This window comes from Neolamprologus multifasciatus, chromosome 3 (genome assembly GCF_963576455.1).
Source record: "Neolamprologus multifasciatus chromosome 3, fNeoMul1.2, whole genome shotgun sequence".
NCBI lineage: Eukaryota > Metazoa > Chordata > Actinopteri > Cichliformes > Cichlidae > Neolamprologus > Neolamprologus multifasciatus.
The window spans coordinates 14,988,830-15,009,716 of NC_140441.1; the positions used below are offsets into that span (position 1 = coordinate 14,988,830).

General features: G+C 41.3%; 2 protein-coding genes across 2 annotated transcripts; one reads left to right on the forward strand and one right to left on the reverse strand.

The window, feature by feature from the left end:
- Window positions 1-277: 277 nt before the first annotated feature.
- Window positions 278-7,212, forward strand: LOC146521765 (leucine-rich repeat LGI family member 2-like). The gene is made up of 8 exons (XM_085152633.1): window positions 278-1,116; window positions 1,360-1,431; window positions 2,204-2,275; window positions 4,174-4,245; window positions 4,335-4,406; window positions 4,508-4,677; window positions 4,834-4,998; window positions 5,309-7,212. The coding sequence occupies exons 1-8, from the start codon at window positions 854-856 to the stop codon at window positions 6,124-6,126; spliced, it is 1,704 nt and encodes a 567-aa protein (XP_085008759.1). The 5' UTR covers window positions 278-853; the 3' UTR covers window positions 6,127-7,212.
- Window positions 7,213-8,359: 1,147 nt separating this feature from the next.
- Window positions 8,360-19,262, reverse strand: LOC146521766 (uncharacterized). The gene is given in 3 exon segments (XM_085154101.1): window positions 8,360-9,227; window positions 9,230-10,249; window positions 17,451-19,262. Coding segments are annotated over 3 exon segments (2,985 nt in total). The 5' UTR covers window positions 18,886-19,262; the 3' UTR covers window positions 8,360-8,697.
- Window positions 19,263-20,887: the final 1,625 nt, after the last annotated feature.

Sequence of the window (20,887 nt, forward strand, 5' to 3'; positions counted from 1 at the left end):
AGCTGATCTGTGTTATTTAACATGTATGTGTCCTAAACGCACATTTTAGAACATTTGTATATATACCATCCTTTCTGAAATATTTGGACAAGATTTGATTTTGTGAAGCAGTGAGTGTAGATAAGTATGGTGCATATACTCCTTCAAACATGCAGATCAGCAGCCATCCTTATCTGCATCTACTGCTTAACAAGATCAAATGTTGGCCTGTCCAGATATTTTAAAAAGCCGCTGTTTACTCGGGATTTGCTCAGTGTTTCCTTTTAGCCTGTGCAGGATGGCTGCAGAGCGCTGGAGGAGGCGCTGTCCTTGGTGCTGCAATTATGCGCCTCTGACCTTCTATATGAAGGAAGCATCTACAGCTTACGGTATGCCGACATTATATAACATCCTACGCGTGAGTCAAATGGTTTGACTTCGTGTTATTCAGACTGAGCAGCCAGCTGTGTTTAAATACTGCCAGAAATAACACAAAGAACATTCAAATTACGTGTAAACTGGCAACAAAATGCACTTGGGCATAAACATGACGCTCGAAATTAATTTCTGAAATCTATAATTAGCGTGCTTGTTTGGAGATAATAATACACCACATCTCCATAAACTACACCTATCTTCAAAAAAAATAAAAAAGGCAAGCGACGCTGACCACATATGAAACGTTGGGGCAAAAACAGATCAGCTCAGAAGGGACGTGGTGGTCACAAGCTGACTAATAACGTCTAATCAATTCCCGCGTGTGGCTGTTTAACCAACAGTTACCAGACTGGAGCGCTGACTTAATAAATATTTAAGGTGGACGGAGGGGAGCCGCAGCTGATTTGCTGATGTCAGGGAGCCAGTGCAGCATTTCATGGTGCAGGGTGGAAACGCGCGCTGCCATCTGCCTCGATCCGTGCTCTCTGCAACCCTCACACATGAAAGCCCGACAGGAAAGATGCCGCCAGCTCTCAACATTTGGGCATTGTTCCTCGTGTCGCTGTGCTGCCTGTGTCAGCCGGGTCATTTAAAAAAGCCTTTCCGATGCCCTTCAACATGCAGCTGCTCCAAGGAGTCCATCATCTGCGTCGGGTCCTCGTATATCCCAAGAATGACCCCCAACGAAATCACTTCTTTGTGAGTAGATGGCCTGCACTGTATAGATATATGTTTTTAAATGGAACAGTACGTTTTCCGCAGTGCATACATGCAATATATGCTCGAGCCACAGCCTCAAGTACGATTCTATAGCTGTGCGCATTTTATAACACCCTATAAAATAAGAGCTGATCGCAAAAAGCAATGCAGTGTTTTTCTCCCTGTTTCCTCGCCGATCACTTTTCAGCATTTTACTTTCTCCTGTTTGCTCCTTGTTTTTAGGAGTATCGTGAATGGGACTTTCAGCGAGGTCAAAGAGGCGATGTTTTCCCACATACCATCTCTCCAGCTATTGTAAGGATACTTTACCTGCCTTTGATACTTCTAAAATGATTTGATTGGTTGACATTTTTAAGTAAAGGTTCTTATCGGGCAGATTTCAAATTAGTTACTTTTAGTACATAAAGCATCAGTTTCAAATGTTGGGCATTAAAATGGCAGATGCATCATTATGTGAGGCCAATAATGGAGTCACGACGGTGAGGCATTTATGCTTCTGTAGCACATGGGGTATTACTTTAGTGGAGATAAAGTAATGATTTATAAAGTGTGTTTGGTGCATGGTTAAGCTTTTTAGTAGCCGGGGCTTTTCAAATGGTGCACACCTGGAAATAAATAATGGAAACCCAAATCTGAGCTTTTAGTGCTGCCCAGTACCTACAGTGTGCTCAACAGAGACCATCAGTCTGCTTTGTTACAACACAAGTGACAGCTGTGATGTCAGCCTAAACAAAGGCGTGGCACTAGCCAAAGTCATCATACACAATAATTCTCAGCTGAATACTTTATTTGGTAAGATGTGGGGTGTTTTTTTTTTTTTTTTTTGGCATTTTCCAGTAAAACACTGAATTCAAATGACAAGAGGCCATAAAATATGATGGTATAATAACTAATTTAACTCAATTTTGTTTGGACATTGCTTTAATAATTGTGCTTACAGCATTTGGCTCTGCTTTTGGAAGCTGAAACATTTTAATCTGTTCTATGTTTTAGAGAAAACCCTAAAGCGTTGCATTTCTGCAGTTGGCTGCACTGTAATTGATTGTATGCTTATTTTTTTTTGCAGGCTTCTGAATTCCAATTCCCTGACAACTGTAAGAGATGATGCATTCTCAGGGCTACCACATCTGGAGTACCTGTGAGTTTCTTTGTTTGTTTGTTTTGTAATGAAAGTAGTTTAAAGAAAAAAACTGAATATTCATAAAGATCTACATCAGTTTGGTGAAAATAGACTTGCGAGGTTGTTTTAATGGGAATGAGGCTTTTCTGTTGGATGCTGGCATTTTTCCAGTGGGGTAGGCAGTTGTGGGTTACACGCCCTCTAGTGGTTCCAGTACAACTAGAAAACAATCTTTGTTTCTCTTTTCATTCATCACACCAAAGTACACCAGCTTCTTTTCTGGGTACACCTTGTTATTACTCAGATGCCTTTTTGCCTTCAGAACTGCATTAATTATTTCTGGATTAGATTCAAAGAGGTGCTGGAAACAGATGTTGGTCCATGTTGACATGATAGCTTTGCTGCAGTGGCTGCTGACTTGTTGTTTCACATAATACAAAAATCCTGTTGCATTAAACCAGTTTGAGATCATTTGAGTTTTGTGACATGGCGAATTAGCCTACTGGAAGCAGCCTTCAGAAGATGGTACACTGTAGTCAAAAAGGGATGCACTTGGTCAGCAACAATACTCAGGTAGGCTGTGATGTTTAGATGATGTGGCCCAAAGTGTGCCAAGAAAATATCCTGAACCATTAACATAAGGCAAGATGGAACCATGTTTTCATCTGCTTACACATTCTGATCCTAGTATCCAAATGTTGCAGCAGAAGGTGAGACTTATCAGACCAGGCATCGTTTTTCCAGTCTTCTCCTGTCCATTTTTTGGTGAGCCCCTGTCATTGTAGCCTCAGTTTCCCGTTCCTCTCAGCTGACAGAGCGGCACTAGGTGTGGTCTTCTGCAGTTGTCCGCTTCAAGGTTCAGCAACTTGTGTGTTCAGAGATGGTCTTCTGCACACCTCGGTTTAACTTGTTGTTATTAGAGTTTCTATTGCCTTCCTATCAACATTAAGCAGTCTAGCCATTCTCCTCTGACCTTTGCTGGGATGAGAGAACCCCTGCTCATCCCAGCAGATCAGCAGTTTCTGAAATACTCCACAACCATGCCACATTCAAATCCCCTTTCTTCCCCATTTTGATGCTCAGTTTGATTTTCGGAAAGTCGCCTTGACCATGTCTATGCGCATAAATGCATTGAGTAGCTGCCATATGATAGTGGAACAAGTGTACCTAAAACGTGACTGGTGAGTCTATATGCACATATTCCAAAGTCTTGCAAATAACAAAATAAACAAAGCCTTTCACTGAACCATTGCCCCAGAATAAATACATGTGACTGTAGCATCAAGTCATTGCTATTTAACAGAAACATCAAATACAAGGGTAGCTATGATCGCAATCAGCTCTTACACAACCTTTACAAACATTATGGTATAAATTGACTCTGGAAAGCTCACCAGATTCAGTACGATGTCAGAAATATTCTTTCTGAAACTGAAATAGCAAGAATATAGAAACTGCGCTCAACATCCCCCCAACAGGCCTCCAGTTACATATGACTGTGTAAATAACATGGATATTGTCTTGTTTGTTTTCAAATTGTTTGATTATTGTAAAAAAAGAAAATATGTACATTATATTAAGTGTGAAGCTGCTTTTTTGAACCTTCTTTTAATTGGTAGCTGTAGCTAGGGAGGTAGAGCAGCTCCAGTCTGCATGCCAAATATTCTTGGGCAAGATACTCAAGTTCCTCTCGGTTGTATCCATCAGTGTCAGTGTTTGATAGAAAACACATCAGTAGAAAAAGCACAGAAAAAAGTCCTGGTCTGAATTAGACAGGTTTCAAGGATTTCGCATGCTCAGGTAGAATAGAAAAGTGCTGTACAAGAACCGGTCCACTTACCATTTGGTTTACTAGCTGGCAAAATGTTGAAATTGATCAAAAATATACTTTTCTTTTTCTTCTTGTTGATCCACAGATTCATTGAGAGTAACAAACTAGAGACTACATCCAAATATGCCTTCAGAGGACTCAGGGACCTGACTCACTTGTATGTTCCAGTGACTGAAAATACAACTGTTATCTGTTATACATGATTTAATGATGTCTCTTTTCATAATCAACTGCATTTGTTTCCAGGTCTTTGGCAAACAATAACATTAAAGCCTTGCCCAGGGACCTCTTCATTGACCTTGACTCCCTTATAGAGCTGTGAGTTTGTACATAGTAATAGGTAAATAGCGTACTGTGTAATTCTTGCATTCTGTCTTTCTCCCTGTTCAGCTGTGAAATACAATATTCTCTTTCTGCAGGGACCTGCGAGGCAATGCCTTTGAATGTGACTGCAGAGCCAAGTGGCTTATGACGTGGTTAAAGAACACCAATGCCACAGTGTCAGATGTTGTGTGTGTTGGACCAGAGGACATGAAGGGCAAGCGCCTCAATGATATGGCCAGCCTGCAGAATGAGTGTGTCTCCACAGGTGAGAAACACCTGAGCCAGCTGCCCTTCTCTCATGTCCAGCTGAGATCAGGATGAGAGGACTCAGCAGAGTTATTCTAAGAAGTGTAGAGGTTATTCATTTAAAGTGGCTTTGTTGGTTTGTGAAAAATACATTTCCCAATGTTCCTTTCCACAGATTTCATCCTTCATCAGTCTGTTGCCTCAGAATCGTTGTCTGTTGACACATTCAGCTATAAGAATGATGTCTACGTGGCCATTTCTGCTCCCAGCACAGAGAGCTGTATGATTTTCCAGTGGGACCACATAGAAATGAACTTCAGGACTTATGATAACATCACAGGTAAAGTTTGATTTTGCCTTCTGCAGGAAATGTGTCCTAACTTACAACATAACTGGAAACCCCTCTTGATCCTGCAGCGCAACCTTCTAACCATTTAAGTCCTTGAAGGCTGTGTCGACCCCAACGAGTAGTTACATCTCTCAGGAGGTGCATGTCAGGTTACGTGGAAGGTTAGTTGAAGGGTTAAAGGGAGTTTCCAGTGACACTGTAAGTTAGGAAGTCTAAATCACACATTAGGCTAACAAACACTCCCAGAATGCTTGAGCTGAGTTTCATTCTTACGCGATTCATGTGTTTCTCTGCCCTTTAGGTCAGTCCATTGTGGGGTGCAAATCTGTCATCATCGAAAATGAGGTGTTTGTCATTGTGGCTCAGCTGTTTGGTGGTTCCCACATTTACAAGTTTGATGACGACCAAAGCAGGTTCAATAAGTTCCAGGATATCGAGGTGTCCAAGATCTCTAAGCCCAATGATATTGAGGCCTTCCAGATTGGCTCTGATTGGTTCTTTGTGATTGCTGACAGCTCAAAAGCCGGCCTCTCCACCCTCTACAAGTGGAATGATAATGGCTTTTATTCGTACCAGTCACTGCACGAGTGGTACCGCGACACGGATGTAGAGTTTCTCGACTTGGATGGGAAAGCTCACCTTATTCTAGCGAGCCGCTCACAGGTTCCAGTGATCTACCAGTGGAGCCGGAGCAACCAGAAGTTCATCCTGCAGGGTGAGATCCCCAACATGGAGGATGTAGTGGTTGTGAAACACTTCCGGATCAAGGAGGAGCTCTACCTGGCTATGACGCGGTATATCGGTGATTCCAAAGTTCTGTGTTGGGGCACCAAACAGTTTGCTGAGATCCAGGCTTTGCCCTCTCGAGGCTCCATGATTCTCCAGCCGTTCTATTTCAAGGAACGTTACTATCTGGCTCTGGGAAGCGACTACACCTTCTCACAGATCTACCTGTGGGACGAGGACAACAAAATCTTTGACCGCTTTAAGGAGGTGTACATCCAAGCCCCACGCTCTTTCACCGTGGTATCTACAGACCGCAGGGACTTTATTTTTTCCTCGAGCTTCAAGGGAAACACGCAGATCTTTGAGCACATCATCATCGACCTGAGCTTGTGAGGGGCTGTGCCTTATTGTCCCGTCTGAAATCAAATGTCTTCCACTTGAAAGACAAATTCAAGAAGGAAACAAAAGAGAAAGGACCTTATAAACTGTTAAATATCCACACCTTCATAGTTTTCACTCACAAAGTAGAGCGGGGTCAAGATGTATCGTGACTATTTCTCAATGGCCTTGCACTCATGGATCCTCAGACTTTCTGAAGTACTACCCTTTCATAACTACTACTATTCTCTTAAAAATACCACTGAAGTTCATGACGGGTTAAAAAAAGAGACATTTAATTGAATCTGTTTGGATTTATCTGTTTTTTGTTTACTATCTTTCTCTCAGTAGTTTTATGCAGCTAAAAATACATCAGGACCTGAATGAACGTAACAAATTTATTCTGATTTGTGGTGACTGATGATGGATTGATTGATTTTTGCCACCTACCTGTATCCTCATACCCTGTGGTAACGTACAGTACCTTGCCTTATCAACACTGGGGTCTTTTGTTTGATGGTTACACAGCGCCTCCTTCTGGCCGTGATGAAGTACCACACCCCTCTACTCTTTCCATTACAGGGAATGTCTAGAAAGCACAAACCTTTAATTAACTTAACTGAGATCATAGAGTGTAGCTGTTTGTTGGAAGGTGTCTTTGTAGATGCTGTAGATTATAATGTATAGAGTAGGAGGCAGTGGTTTGTTGTTACAGTTAGTAAAATATCCAGGACTTGACCTTATACAAATTCATTAACGGAGAATCAACATTTAGATACAACTTCTAGATCTGCTGTAATATAAGTACAGAGAAACTTTATCAGTATTGCAAAGGAGCTGTGTTTAGATGATGTCAGGGAAAATAAACCTCCTGATATGTTTAAAAAAAACAGTTTTGTCCAATTAACAATAAGTTTTTTTTTTACTAACATCTGAAGTCAGAAGCATCAGAGGCCAAATTTGTATGACCACAAGGAAGGAAAATAAATGTACATGTAAATATATCTTCAAGCTTTCAAATTTTTATTCTGCTTTTGGAAATGCTGAATGTTGACAAGCTCCAAATGTACATAAACCAAGGATTGTAATGTCAGCACCTGTTTGAATGGACCTTTGCACTTACAAAACTCAAATGTTACTGCAGCCTGCAAGAGCATGACATTCAAAAAAGGGTGTTTGCCAAATTCTTTTTCGATAAACCTAACAAAGACAAAAAGTGCTTCTAGGTTAACAATATGCAAGCGTTACAATTCTTTTGTATGATTTTGTTTAAGCCTAATGAATGTTCCTCTTAGAAATATGATGTAATATCAAAATAAATCTGTGAAAACACGACTTCTGAATGTGTTTTGTGTTGACTGATAATCAGGATTATGGTTATAATTCAAGTTTATTTGTGTCACTGTAGTGATTAATCCCTGACACTGATCATTAAAAATAAAACTTCCCTTCTTTCCCTAAAACCCCCAAAACAGACATCATGATTGTAAAGTTGCACAAAGAAAGAAGAAACATTCAGTACTGTCTGGTGTTTGAATGGTCACAGATGCAAAAGTGTAAAACCTGATAATGTGCAGTCTGTATGCAATCTAACCAGCACTAAAATCTCACCATTATATTCTGCCGTTCACATGTCAGTATTTCAGACACTCAAACACTTAAAGACCTCAAACCCACCGTCAAATATGCTGGTTCAAGTGTGGTGATTTGAGCTTCTTCTGCAGACACAAGCAATAAAGCACCTTGCAGTCAACGAACTCCTCTGTATGCCAAAGTTTTTTAGAGTCAAATGTGAGGCTGTCTGTCCGACAGATAAAGCTTCTTCTAAATTAGGCCATGCAACAGGATAATGACCCCAAGCTCAGCAGCAAATCTACAGCATGGACGTCCAGACCTCAACCTGACTGAAATGCTGTGTATAAAGGAATGCTTGCAAATGTCATTGATTTGAAGTTATTACTGCTAACTGCTGGTTCTGTTAACGACTCAATCATAGAATGATTACGATATCAAACTAAAACAAATGCCTGAATCCTAAATTGTGGATATCCTATTGTGGTGATCTAAAATGTAACACTAAATGTGATTAAAACACGAATAATCTGGACTCCTGGGCTGAACGACCGTGAGGATCACCAGCCCGAGGAAAACACAAAATACACATGACTCTGTGACAAAGACAATTCATTCTTGAATGAAGACGTTGATAAGACACATTTAAAATGCAGCCAATTGTGTTTATTATTACATTTTTGGGGAAATAGAAGGGGGGGGGGAGGTGGGGTGGGGGGGTGGGGGAATGGTAAAGGAAAGGGATAGGGGAGAGAAAACCCCAACAATCCCCTCTGAGCAAGCACTAGGTGCGACAGTGGATAGGAAAAACTCCCTTTAAAGGAAGAAACCTATGACAGAACCAGGCTCTAGAGGGGGCAGTCAACTGTCGGGACTGGTTGGGGGGTGAGGGTGAAAAGAGAGGGAGAGGGGGGAGGGAGATGGGACAGGTGTTAGGAGTTCAAGGGAGCTAGGGGAGGGAGAGGTGTCAAGGTGTCAGGAGAGAGGGAGAGGGCAGGAGAGGGGAGGTCAAAATTACGATGGAACAGAGGTGGAGGAAGACGAGGTGACATCAGCAGTGGAAAAAGTAGAAAGAGAAGAAAAAGCAGGAGTGTCCTTCCTCCAGAAGAAGCGGAAACGTTTCTTCTTCTTTTCCAGGAGCTTTTCCACGAGAACCTTTTTCTCTAGGATCAGGGTTCTCAGCTGATCGATTGTTTCGGTATTCTCCTTCTCAAGTCTCCTGCATGTTTTCTCCACTTCTTCTAATTCGGCTTGTTTGTCTTTGAGCCTTTCTTTCAACTCTTTAGATGTTTCCTCCTGCATTACCTTTGCCTCCTGCATCTCTGTATAACGCTCTTGTAATTTGTTGTGAGTGTCTTCTAACTGCTGACTTTTCCTCTCGGTTTCTTGAAGTTTGCACTGCAGGTCTTCATTTGTTTTTTCGAGTTGCTGCTTTAGCAGCTGCGCCTCAGTGTTTTTGCACTTCAAGGTGTTTGAAAGTTCCTCGAGTTTGGTGTTTTTTGTCAGCATGTCATTGAGCTGACTCTGCATCACTGAGCACTGTTTTGCAGTTTCTCCTTCTCTCCTTCCATCTCAGTTGCTTTGTTGTTCATTTTCTTGTAAAGTTCTTGCAGCTTTTGGTTTTCTCTCTCAAAGTCCAGGAGTAAACGTTTGTCTTCTTTCTGCTTTATGTCCTGTTGTTCTTTCTCTTGAAGCAGCTCTTGATATTTCTGCTTGTGCACTGCAGTTTTATCAAGTTTTACTTCCAGGACTCTGCATTTTTCCTCCATGCTTTGGAGTTGGCACCGCATGTCTCTCTGGTTTATTTCCAGTTGTTCTTTTTCTTGAAGAATCTGGACATTTCTTTGCAGTGCTTCATCAAGCTTTGTTTTCAGCTCGCTTTCAAGCTTGCTTTCTTTCTGTTTGATCGGTTGTTGCTTTCTCTCTTGAAGCAATGCTTTGTATTTTATCCCCAAGTTTTGGAGTTCTATTTCCTGTCGTTTGTTCTCTTGGAGGATTTCTGTATTTTTTTGCAGAGCTTCATCAAGCTTTAATTGCAGCTCTCGATCCTTTTTGTCTTTGTCTTTCTCATTTTTCTTCTGCTGGAGGATTTCTTTGAGTTTTTCTATTGCTTTATCAAGCTTTGCTTTGAGCTCAAAGTTCCTTCCACGCACGTCTAGGAGTTCCATTTCTTTCTCCTTCTGAATATCTTCCTTTTCAAGAAGCTGTCTGAACAATTTATCTACTTCAGCAGTCTTTCTCTCATTTTCTTCTCTGAGGAAGATAATCTCCTTTCGTTGTTTAAAACAACTCTCTGCCTGGGCCGGGTGTTGCTTGTTGTGCTTGTTCATGAGATTTTCCTCATGCATTTCTTCCAAGCACATCTTCTGAACTTGAATATTGTCTTCTTGAGCCAGAAGAGAAGAGCTGGGCTTTACTTTTTCTTTTCTTGTGTGTTTTTTCAGAGACATGTTGGAAAGTGTAAAAAGTCGCTCTGAAAAGGATCCAATTGTTTTGAAAGGTTTCTCTCTCGAACGTTTCAATGCTGCGAACATAAATGCTGCGAACAACAAACTAAAAGTTGTTGCTTCTCACCTCTACTTAAGGGTTTTAGGATCAAAGGATCAAAGGATCAAAGTGGTGGTAAGATTCTAAATGGGTGTGATGTCACGATTCTGGAAGCCAAAGAGGTTGTCACATGACATCCCCCCCCCACATGAATTATGATGTGTTGCTAACATTTTGGTTGTTGTGATGATTCAAATTTGTTCAGTAAACTTTATCAAATGAACACGTGTTGACATAAGCATATATTTGGATCTCATATCTTCTCATTAAATGTAGATAATGTCCAATAAACTGAACTCTGGGACTTACCTAACACTAATATTTCATATATTACTTCAACTCACTAATTTAATTAAAGGGTTTTGTATTAAATTATAACGTAACAAAAAACCACAATGCACATGTGCAAATGACAGTAGCCAGCTGCTGCCACAAGAGGGTGATGAATAAAGGTTCACAGAGAGATCTCTTTACTTTGGGACATTTAAACAATGTGTATTATTACATTTGATTAAACAAGCACTGCTTTTCCTCCAGGCTTCTTAAACTCTTTCAAAGTTTCTCTTTTCAGTCATTTTTCAGTCCAGTCCTTGTACCAAAAAGTTATCTCATGAAACTGGATGAATGGAGGACAAAAGAAGATGTTTCAGACCTAAACCTCCACTATCTACACCAGCTGAATAGCATCTGAAAATCACATCTTTAACAGACAGACAAAGTCCAGCAAAGTCTCCACACAGGACCTGAGAGATGCATCTGAACCTTCAGTTCACTCCAAGATCACACATGTGCAGGAGAACTGAGTGCTGCTGTCAGATTTAAAAGTGCTTTAAACATGATGATACTGTTTTTGTTAAACAGCAGAATAGGTTTATACAGTATCAAAAAGTGGTGAAATAAATATCTCTAAATCTACTAAATGTAGACTTTTAAATTTTGGACAGTTTAATATTACAGCTGCTGATTAAACAATAGAGACAGATGTGTAGTAAAACTTTTATTTAGTGTTTCAAGTCAAAAACAAACAGAGCAGAGATACAGAGAAAGTCTTTTGATGAATAAAGAAGATACTGAACGTTGAGTTTCCCCTAATCATGTGTGTGCAGCTGGGTGAACGAGGCTGTGTCGAGTGTTCAGACTGAGTAGAAATGCACCGTGCTTCTCCATTTACATCCTTTAGATCCAATCTTGACTCTTTTGCCCACTAAAATAATAAATCAGTACTTTTTTCTATATGTAATATAATCTAAAGCATCCACAGTAACATTTTCCACCATACGACTGCACTCCAAGGTCAGCACGGTGGTGCAGTGGTTGGTACTGTTGCCTCACAGCAAGAAGGTCGTGCATGTGAATCTGCTGGCTGCTGTTTGCATGTTGTGTTCTCTGAGGGTGCTCCGGCTCCCTCTCACAGTCCAACAACTTGCTTTTTTAGGTTAATTGTTGATTCTTTTGGGAATTACAATCATCTATTGGGAATGTGATCATGAGTGGTGAACTGTAAAGTGTGTACCCTGAGTTTTACCTTGTGAAAGCTGGGATAGTCTTCAAGCCATCTCCAGCAACCTTTAAGTGCTTCAGAGGAAGGAAGAAGGAAAGGAAGGAAGGATAAGGAAGGAAGGAAGGATAACTACAGTTTATGATCTCAGCTGTGATTATTAAAGGTTTGTGCTTTCTAGACATTCCCAGTAATAGAAAGAGCAGAGGGGTGTGATACTTCATCACGGCCAGAGAGAGGCACTGTGGAACCATCAAACAGAAGACCCCAGTGCTGATGAGGCAACATGCTGTACATGGTGGCAACAGGTGGCAAACTCATCTGATCCATCCTCAGGCGCCCCAAATGGCTCTGATTGGTTCTTTGTGATTGCTGACAGCTCAAAAGCCGGCCTCTCCACCCTCTACAAGTGGAATGATAATGGCTTTTATTTGTACCAGTCACTGCACGAGTGGTACCGCGACACGGATGTAGAGTTTCTCGACTTGGATGGGAAAGCTCACCTTATTCTAGCGAGCCGCTCACAGGTTCCAGTGATCTACCAGTGGAGCCGGAGCAACCAGAAGTTCATCCTGCAGGGTGAGATCCCCAACATGGAGGATGTAGTGGTTGTGAAACACTTCCGGATCAAGGAGGAGCTCTACCTGGCTATGACGCGGTATATCGGTGATTCCAAAGTTCTGCGTTGGAGCACCAAACAGTTTGCTGAGATCCAAGCTTTGCCCCTCGAGGCTCCATGATTCTCCAGCCGTTCTCTTTCAAGGAACGTTACTATCTGGCTCTGGGAAGTGACTACACCTTCTCACAGATCTACCTGTGGGTAGAGTGCGCACACTGTATCTGAGGAGGATGTGCGAAAGTGCTTCAGGAAGGTGAGCGTGCGCAAAGCTTCTGGTCTGGACGGGATTCCCAGCCGAGTCCTTAAGTCATGCGCAGCTCAGCTGGCTGGAGTGTTTACACACATCTTCAACCTTTCCCTCTCTCCGTCTGTAGTCCCAGCCTGCTTCAAAATGGCCACCATCGTCCCTGTACCCAAATCCTCCACCATCTCCTCATTAAACGACTGGCGACCTGTAGCCCTGACCCCCAATGTAAGCAAATGCTTCGAGAAGCTTGTCAGGGACTTCATCTGCTCTGCACTACCCGACTCACTGGACCCTCTACAGTTCGCATACCGCCACAACAGGTCCACTGATGATGCCATAGCCCTGACACTACATACTGCCCTGTCACACCTGGAGAAAAGAGACACGTATGTGAGAATGCTGTTTGTAGACTACAGCTCAGCATTCAACACCATCGTTCCCTCGAAGCTGGACAGGAAACTGCAGGATCTAGGACTGAGTAGCTCCCTCTGCAGCTGGATCCTTAACTTCCTGTCTGACAGACTCCAAGTGGTCAGACTAGGCAGCATCACCTCATCCCCCATCACACTGAACACTGGTGCACCACAGGGGTGTGTACTGAGCCCTCTCCTGTACTCACTCTACATCTATGACTGCACAGCCACTAACAACTCCAACATCATTGTGAAGTTTGCGGACGACACTACAGTGGTGGGTCTTATCACCAACGGTGATGAGACGGCCTACAGGGAGGAGGTCAGCGCCCTGACCCACTGGTGTCAAGACAACCATCTCACCCTCAACGTCGCAAAGACAAAGGAGTTGATAGTGGACTTCCGGAGGTGCAGAGAAGTACACACCCCATCACCATAAACGGCGCTGCTGTGGAGACTGTGGCTTCCTTGGTGTACATCTGGCTGAGGATCTTATGTGGTCAGTACACATAAACAAAACAGTGAAGAAGGCGCAGCAGCGCCTCTTCTTTCTCAGGAGACTGAAAAGATTTGGCATGAGCCCCCACATCCTCAGGACCTTCTATCGCTGTGCCTTGAGAGCATCCTCACTGGATGCATCACCACCTGGTACGGCAACAGCACCGCTTACAACCGCAAAGCTCTCCAGAGAGTAGTGCGATGTTCTGAACGGATAATTGGAGGTGAGCTTCCCTCCCTCCAAGACATCTACAGGAAGCGGTGCCTGAGGAAAGCGGGGAGGATCATCAAGGACTCCAGTCACCCCAGCCATAAACTGTTCAGACTACTTCCATCAGGAAGGAGGTTCTGCAGTATCCGGTCCCGAACCAGCAGACTGAGAGAAGCTTTTTCCATCAGGCCATCAGACTGCTGAACACGTCATAGACACCTCACCCTTATTACTGGAACTTCAACATTATGCACTACATACTGTACATTAATGCCACTGTTTTGCACATGTCTCAACCAACTCTGTATATTTTTATATATTTTATTTTATTGTTTACTCTATTTAATTTGTAAAATATGTATACACACACACACATGTAGAAAAACATATTTAGTATCCGGTCGTTAAGTCTGACGTCACTAGCCGTGTCTGGGCCTAAACTCCGCTGCAGGTCCATATATCAAACGATCACTATGGCATTACTGAGAGTTGAAAAACTGTCTAAAGTCTTTCATCTTTAATAAAATGATCAGCGTTTTGCTCTACCAGGTGTAACAATTGAGTTTAACATCCAGGCATCCATGAAAATGGAATTTATGACATTTAACGGAGTTAGAAGTTAGCAGGAAGTTAGCTCGCTAGCTTCTATCTAAATACAATATAGCATGTCCTGACTGCGGGGTTTTGGAAACAAATTAAAACGTACAGCTCTGTTATCACTTCCAACATAAATGAAGACAGAAAACTAAACAGCAGTGACGTTTGTAGGGATACTGAAGTTTGGCTAGCTGGTATATAATGATGTGCTACGTGACCGCTAGCGACAAGGCTATGTTAGCATAATATAAACAAGCTACCTTTTTTCCCACTCGATAAAAGTTAACGTGAGTGTTCTCGTGGTCAGGAACAAATGTAATTGCATGGCAGGATGCTGTAAAAGGACCAAACTTCAGCCAGGAGAACAACTGAGATAATCCATCCACAATACGAGGTTAGTCATTCATATACTGCTGCATGGGCTGGGCTGTAGTTACATCCTAAAGTTTCAAAAACTGAGCTTAAATAAATGATTAGCAGTAATAACAGCCGAGGGAGGTCAACAGTGATCACTGACTGTTTTAGGAGCTTTTTGAGATTAAATAGAAGAAAATACAAACCATTAAACATGTTAACAACACAAAAGCCATATTAAACGCAGACTACTTTAGGCCCGGAAGTAGGATTCACTCACGTCATCACTTAACGACCGGATACACATCCAGTAATGCATATACTATTATATATTGTACATATATTTATTAGTCTCAGATTTAGCCATTCTTATATTTTGCTTGTTTTATGTTATTGTATTTTTGCACAACTCTGTTGCTTGTGAAGCTCACTCACATGTACTGTACCAGTGTACCTGCACATATGATGTTACAATAAAAGTGATTTGATTTGATTTGATACACGCAGATCTTTGAGCACATCATCATCGACCTGAGCTTGTGAGGGGCTGTGCCTTATTGTTCCGTCTGAAATCAAATGTCTTCCACTTGAAAGACAAATTCAAGAAGGAAACAAAAGAGAAAGGACCTTATAAACTGTTAAATATCCACAACTTCATCGTTTTCACTCACAAAGTAGAGCGGGGTCAAGATGTATCGTGACTATTTCTCAATGGCCTTGCACTCATGGATCCTCAGACTTTCTGAAGTACTACCCTTTCATAACTACTACTATTCTCTTGAAAATACCACTGACGTTTATGACGGGTTAAAAAAGAGACATTTAATTGAATCTATTTGGATTTCTCTGTTTTTTGTTTAATATCTTTCTGTCAGTAGTTTTATGCAGCTAAAAATACATCAGGACCTGAATGAACGTAACAAATTTATTCTGATTTGTGGTGACTGATGATGGATTGATTGATTTTTGCCACCTACCTGTATCCTCATACCCTGTGGTAACGTACAGTACCTTGCCTTATCAACAGTGGGGTCTTTTGTTTGACCTGTGTTTAGATGATGTCATGGAAAATAAATCTCCTGATATGTTTAAAAAAACAGTTTTGCCCAATTAACAATTTTTTTTTTTACTAACATCTGAGGTCAGAAGAATCAGAGGCCAAATTTGTATGACCACAAGGAAGGAAAATAAATGTACATGTAAATATATCTTCAAGCTTTCAAATTTTTATTCTGCTTTTGGAAATGCTGAATGTTGACAAGCTCCAAATGTACATAAACCAAGGATTGTAATGTCACCACCTGTTTGAATGGACCTTTGCACTTACAAAACTCAAATGTTACTGCAGCCTGCAAGAGCATGACATTCAAAAAAGGGTGTTTGCCAAATTCTTTTTCGATAAACCTAACAAAGACTAAAAGTGCTTCTAGGTTAACAATATGCAAGCGTTACAATTCTTTTGTATGACTTTGTTTTAAGGCTAATGAATGTTCCTCTTAAAAATATGATGTAATGTCAAAATAAATCTGTGAAAACATGACTTCTGAATGTGTTTTGTGTTGACTGATAATCAGGATTATGGTTATAATTCAAGTTTATTTGTGTCATTGTAGTGATTAATTGCTGACACTGATCATTAAAAATAAAACTTCCCTTCTTTCCCTAAAACCCCCAAAACAGACATTATGATTGTAAAGTTGCACAAAGAAAGAAGAAACATTCAGTACTGTCTGGTGTTTGAATGGTCACAGATCCAAAAGTGTAAAACCTGATAATGTGCAGTCTGTATGCAATCTAACCAGCACTAAAATCTCACCATTATATTCTGCCGTTCACATGTCAGTATTTCAGACACTCAAACACTTAAAGACCTCAAACCCACTGTCAAATATGCTGGTTCAAGTGTGGGGATTTGAGCTTCTTCTGCAGACACAAGCAATAAAGCACCTTGCAGTCAACGAACTCCTCTGTATGCCAAAGTTTTTTAGAGTCAAATGTGAGGCTGTCTGTCTGACAGATAAAGCTTCTTCTAAATTAGGCCATGCAGCAGGATAATGACCCCAAGCTCAGCAGCAAATCTACAGCATGGAAATACAGACCTCAACCTGACTGAAATGCTGTGTATAAAGGAATGCTTGCAAATGTCATTGATTTGAAGTTATTGCTGCTAACTGCTGGTTCTGTTAACGACTCAATCATAGAATGATTATGATATCAAACTAAAACAAATGCCTGAATCCTAAATTGTGGATATCCTTTTGTGGTGATCTAAAATGTAACACTAAATGTGATTAAAACACGAATAATCTGGACTCCTGGGCTGAACGACCGCGAGGATCACCAGCCCGAGGAAAACACAAAATACACATGACTCTGTGACAAAGACAATTCATTCTTGAATGAAGACGTTGATAAGACACATTTAAAATGCAGCCAATTGTGTTTATTATTACATTTTTGGGGAAATAGAAGGGGGGGTGGGTGGGTGGGGGGAATGGTAAAGGAAAGGGATAGGGGAGAGAAAACCCCAACAATCCCCTCTGAGCAAGCACTAGGTGCGACAGTGGATAGGAAAAACTCCCTTTGAAGGAAGAAACCTATGACAGAACCAGGCTCTAGAGGGGGCAGTCAACTGTCGGGACTGGTTGGGGGGTGAGGGTGAAAAGAGAGGGAGAGGGGGGAGGGAGATGGGACAGGTGTTAGGAGTTCAAGGGAGCTAGGGGAGGGAGAGGTGTCAAGGTGTCAGGAGAGAGGGAGAGGGCAGGAGAGGGGAGGTCAAAATTACGATGGAACAGAGGTGGAGGAAGACGAGGTGACATCAGCAGTGGAAAAAGTAGAAAGAGAAGAAAAAGCAGGAGTGTCCTTCCTCCAGAAGAAGCGGAAGCGTTTCTTCTTCTTTTCCAGGAGCTTTTCCACGAGAACCTTTTTCTCTAGGATCAGGGTTCTCAGCTCATCGATTGTTTCGGTATTCTCCTTCTCAAGTCTCCTGCATGTTTTCTCCACTTCTTCTAATTCGGCTTGTTTGTCTTCAAGCCTTTCTTTCAACTCATTAGATGTTTCCTCCTGCATTACCTTTGCCTCCTGCATCTCTGTATAACGCTCTTGTAATTTGTTGTGAGTGTCTTCTAACTGCTGACTTTTCCTCTCAGTTTCTTGAAGTTTGCACTGCAGGTCTTCATTTGTTTTCTTGAGTTGCTGCTTTAGCAGCTGCACCTCAGTGTTTTTGCACTTCAAGGTGTTTGAAAGTTCCACGAGTTCGGTGTTTTTTGTCAGCATGTCATTGAGCTGACTCTGCATCACTGAGCACTGTTTTTGCAGTTTCTCCTTCTCTCCTTCCATCTCAGTTGCTTTGTAGTTCATTTTCTTGTAAAGTTCTTGCAGCTTTTGGTTTTCTCTCTCAAAGTCCAGGAGTAAACGTTTGTCTTCTTTCTGCTTTATGTCCTGTTGTTCTTTCTCTTGAAGCAGCTCTTGATATTTCTGCTTGTGCACTGCAGTTTTATCAAGTTTTACTTCCAGGACTCTGCATTTTTCCTCCATGCTTTGGAGTTGGCACTGCATGTCTCTCTGGTTTATTTCCAGTTGTTCTTTTTCTTGAAGAATCTGGTCATTTCTTTGCAGTGCTTTATCAAGCTTTGTTTTCAGCTCGCTTTCAAGCTTGCTTTCTTTCTGTTTGATCGGTTGTTGCTTTCTCTCTTGAAGCAATGCTTTGTATTTTATCCCCAAGTTTTGGAGTTCTATTTCCTGTCGTTTGTTCTCTTGGAGGATTTCGGTATTTTTTTGCAGAGCTTCATCAAGCTTTAATTGCAGCTCTCGATCCTTTTTGTCCTCGTCTTTCTCATTTTTCTTCTGCTGGAGGATTTCTTTGAGTTTTTCTATTGCTTTATCAAGCTTTGCTTTGAGCTCAAAGTTCCTTCCACGCACGTCTAGGAGTTCCATTTCTTTCTCCTTCTGAATATCTTCCTTTTTAAGAAGCTGGCTGAACAATTTATCTACTTCAGCAGTCTTTCTCTCATTTTCTTCTCTGAGGAAGATAATCTCCTTTTGTTGTTTAAAAAAACTCTCTGCCTGGGCCGGGTGTTGCTTGTTGTGCTTGTTCATGAGATTTTCCTCATGCATTTCTTCCAAGCACATCTTCTGAACTTGAATATTGTCTTCTTGAGCCAGAAGAGAAGAGCTGGGCTTTACTTTTTCTTTTCTTGTGTGTTTTTTCAGAGACATGTTGGAAAGTGTAAAAAGTCGCTCTGAAAACGATCCAATTGTTTTGAAAGGTTTCTCTCTCGAACGTTTCAATGCTGCGAACATAAATGCTGCGAACAACAAACTAAAAGTTGTTGCTTCTCACCTCTATTTAAGGGTTTTAGGATCAAAGGATCAAAGTGGTGGTAAGATTCTAAATGGGTGTGATGTCACGATTCTGGAAGCCAAAGAGGTTGTCACATGACATTCCCCCCGCCCCCCACATGACTTGTGATGTGTTGCTAACATTTTGGTTGTTGTGATGATTCAAATTTGTTCAGTAAACTTTATCAAATGAACACGTGTTGACATAAGCATATATTTGGATCTCATATCTTCTTATTAAATGTAGCTAATGTCCAATAAACTGAACTCTGGGACTTACCTAACACTAATATTTCATATATTACTCCAACTCACTAATTTAATTAAAGGGTTTTGTATTAAATTATAACGGAATAAAAAACCACAATGCATATGTGCAAATAACAGTAGCCAGTTGCTGCCACAAGACGGTGATGAATTAAAGGTTCACAGAGAGATCTCTTTACTTTGGGACATTTAAACAATGTGTATTATTACATTTGATTAAACAAGCACTGCTTTTCCTCCAGGCTTGTAAAACTCTTTCAAAGTTTCTCTTTTCAGTCTTTTTTCAGTCCAGTCTTTGTACCAAAACGTTATCTCATGAAACTGGATGAATGGAGGACAAAAGAAGATGTTTCAGACCTAAACCCCCCACTATCTACACCAGCTGAATAGCATCTGAAAATCACATCTTTAACAGACAGACAAAGTCAGGCAAAGTCTCCACACAGAACCTGAGAGATGCATCTGAACCTTCAGTTCACTCCAAGATCACACATGTGCAGGAGAACTGAGTGCTGCTGTCAGATTTAAAAGTGCTTTAAACATGATGATACTGTCTTTGTTAAACAGCAGAATAGGTTTATAAAGTATCATTAACAAAAAGTGGTGAAATAAATATCTCTAAATCTACTAAATGTAGACTTTTAAATTTTGGACAGTTTAGTATTACAGCTGCTGATTAAACAATAGAGACAGATGTGTAGTAAAACTTTTATTTAGTGTTTCAAGTCAAAAACAAACAGAGCAGAGATACAGAGAAAGTCTTTTGATGAAAAAAGAAGATACTGAACGTTGAGTTTCCCCTAATCATGTGTGTGCAGCTGGGTGAACGAGGCTGTGTCGAGTGTTCAGACCAAGTAGAAATGCACTGTGCTTCTCCATTTACATCCTTTAGATCCAATCTTGACTCTTTTGCCCACTAAAATAATAAATCAGTACTTTTTTCTGTATGTAATATAATCTAAAGCATCCACAGTAACATTTTCCACCATACGACTGCACTCTAAGGTCAGCACGGACGGTGGTGCAGTGGTTGGTACTGTTGCCTCACAGCAAGAAGGTCGTGCATGTGAATCTGCTGGCTGCTGTTTGCATGTTGTGTTCTCTGAGGGTGCTCCGGCTCCCTCTCACAGCCCAACAACTTGCTTTTTTAGGTTAATTGTTGATTCTTTTGGGAATTACAATCATCTATTGGGAATGTGATCATGAGTGGTGAACTGTAAAGTGTGTACCCTGAGTTTTACCTTGTGAAAGCTGGGATAGTCTTCAAGCCATCTCCAGCAACCTTTAAGGTTTAAAGGAAGGAAGGATAAGAAAGGAAGGAAGGATAACTACAGTTATCCTTCCTCAGAAGACAGAAGACCCGAGTGCTGATGAGGCAACATGCTGTACATGGTGGCAACAGGTGGCAAACTCATCTGATCCATCCTCAGGCGCCCCAAATGGCTCTGATTGGTTCTTTGTGATTGCTGACAGCTCAAAAGCCGGCCTCTCCACCCTCTACAAATGGAATGATAATGGCTTTTATTCGTACCAGTCACTGCACGATTGGTACCGCGACACGGATGTAGAGTCTCTCGACTTGGATGGGAAAGCTCACCTTATTCTAGCGAGC

Coding starts and splice junctions, on each gene's coding strand:
- LOC146521765 (XM_085152633.1), top strand. CDS start 854: ATGGTGCAGGGTGGAAACGCGCGCTGCCATCTGCCTCGATCCGTGCTC. Junction 1,117..1,359: donor CCCAACGAAATCACTTCTTT/GTGAGTAGATGG, acceptor CCTTGTTTTTAG/GAGTATCGTGAATGGGACTT. Junction 4,999..5,308: donor GACTTATGATAACATCACAG/GTAAAGTTTGAT, acceptor TCTGCCCTTTAG/GTCAGTCCATTGTGGGGTGC.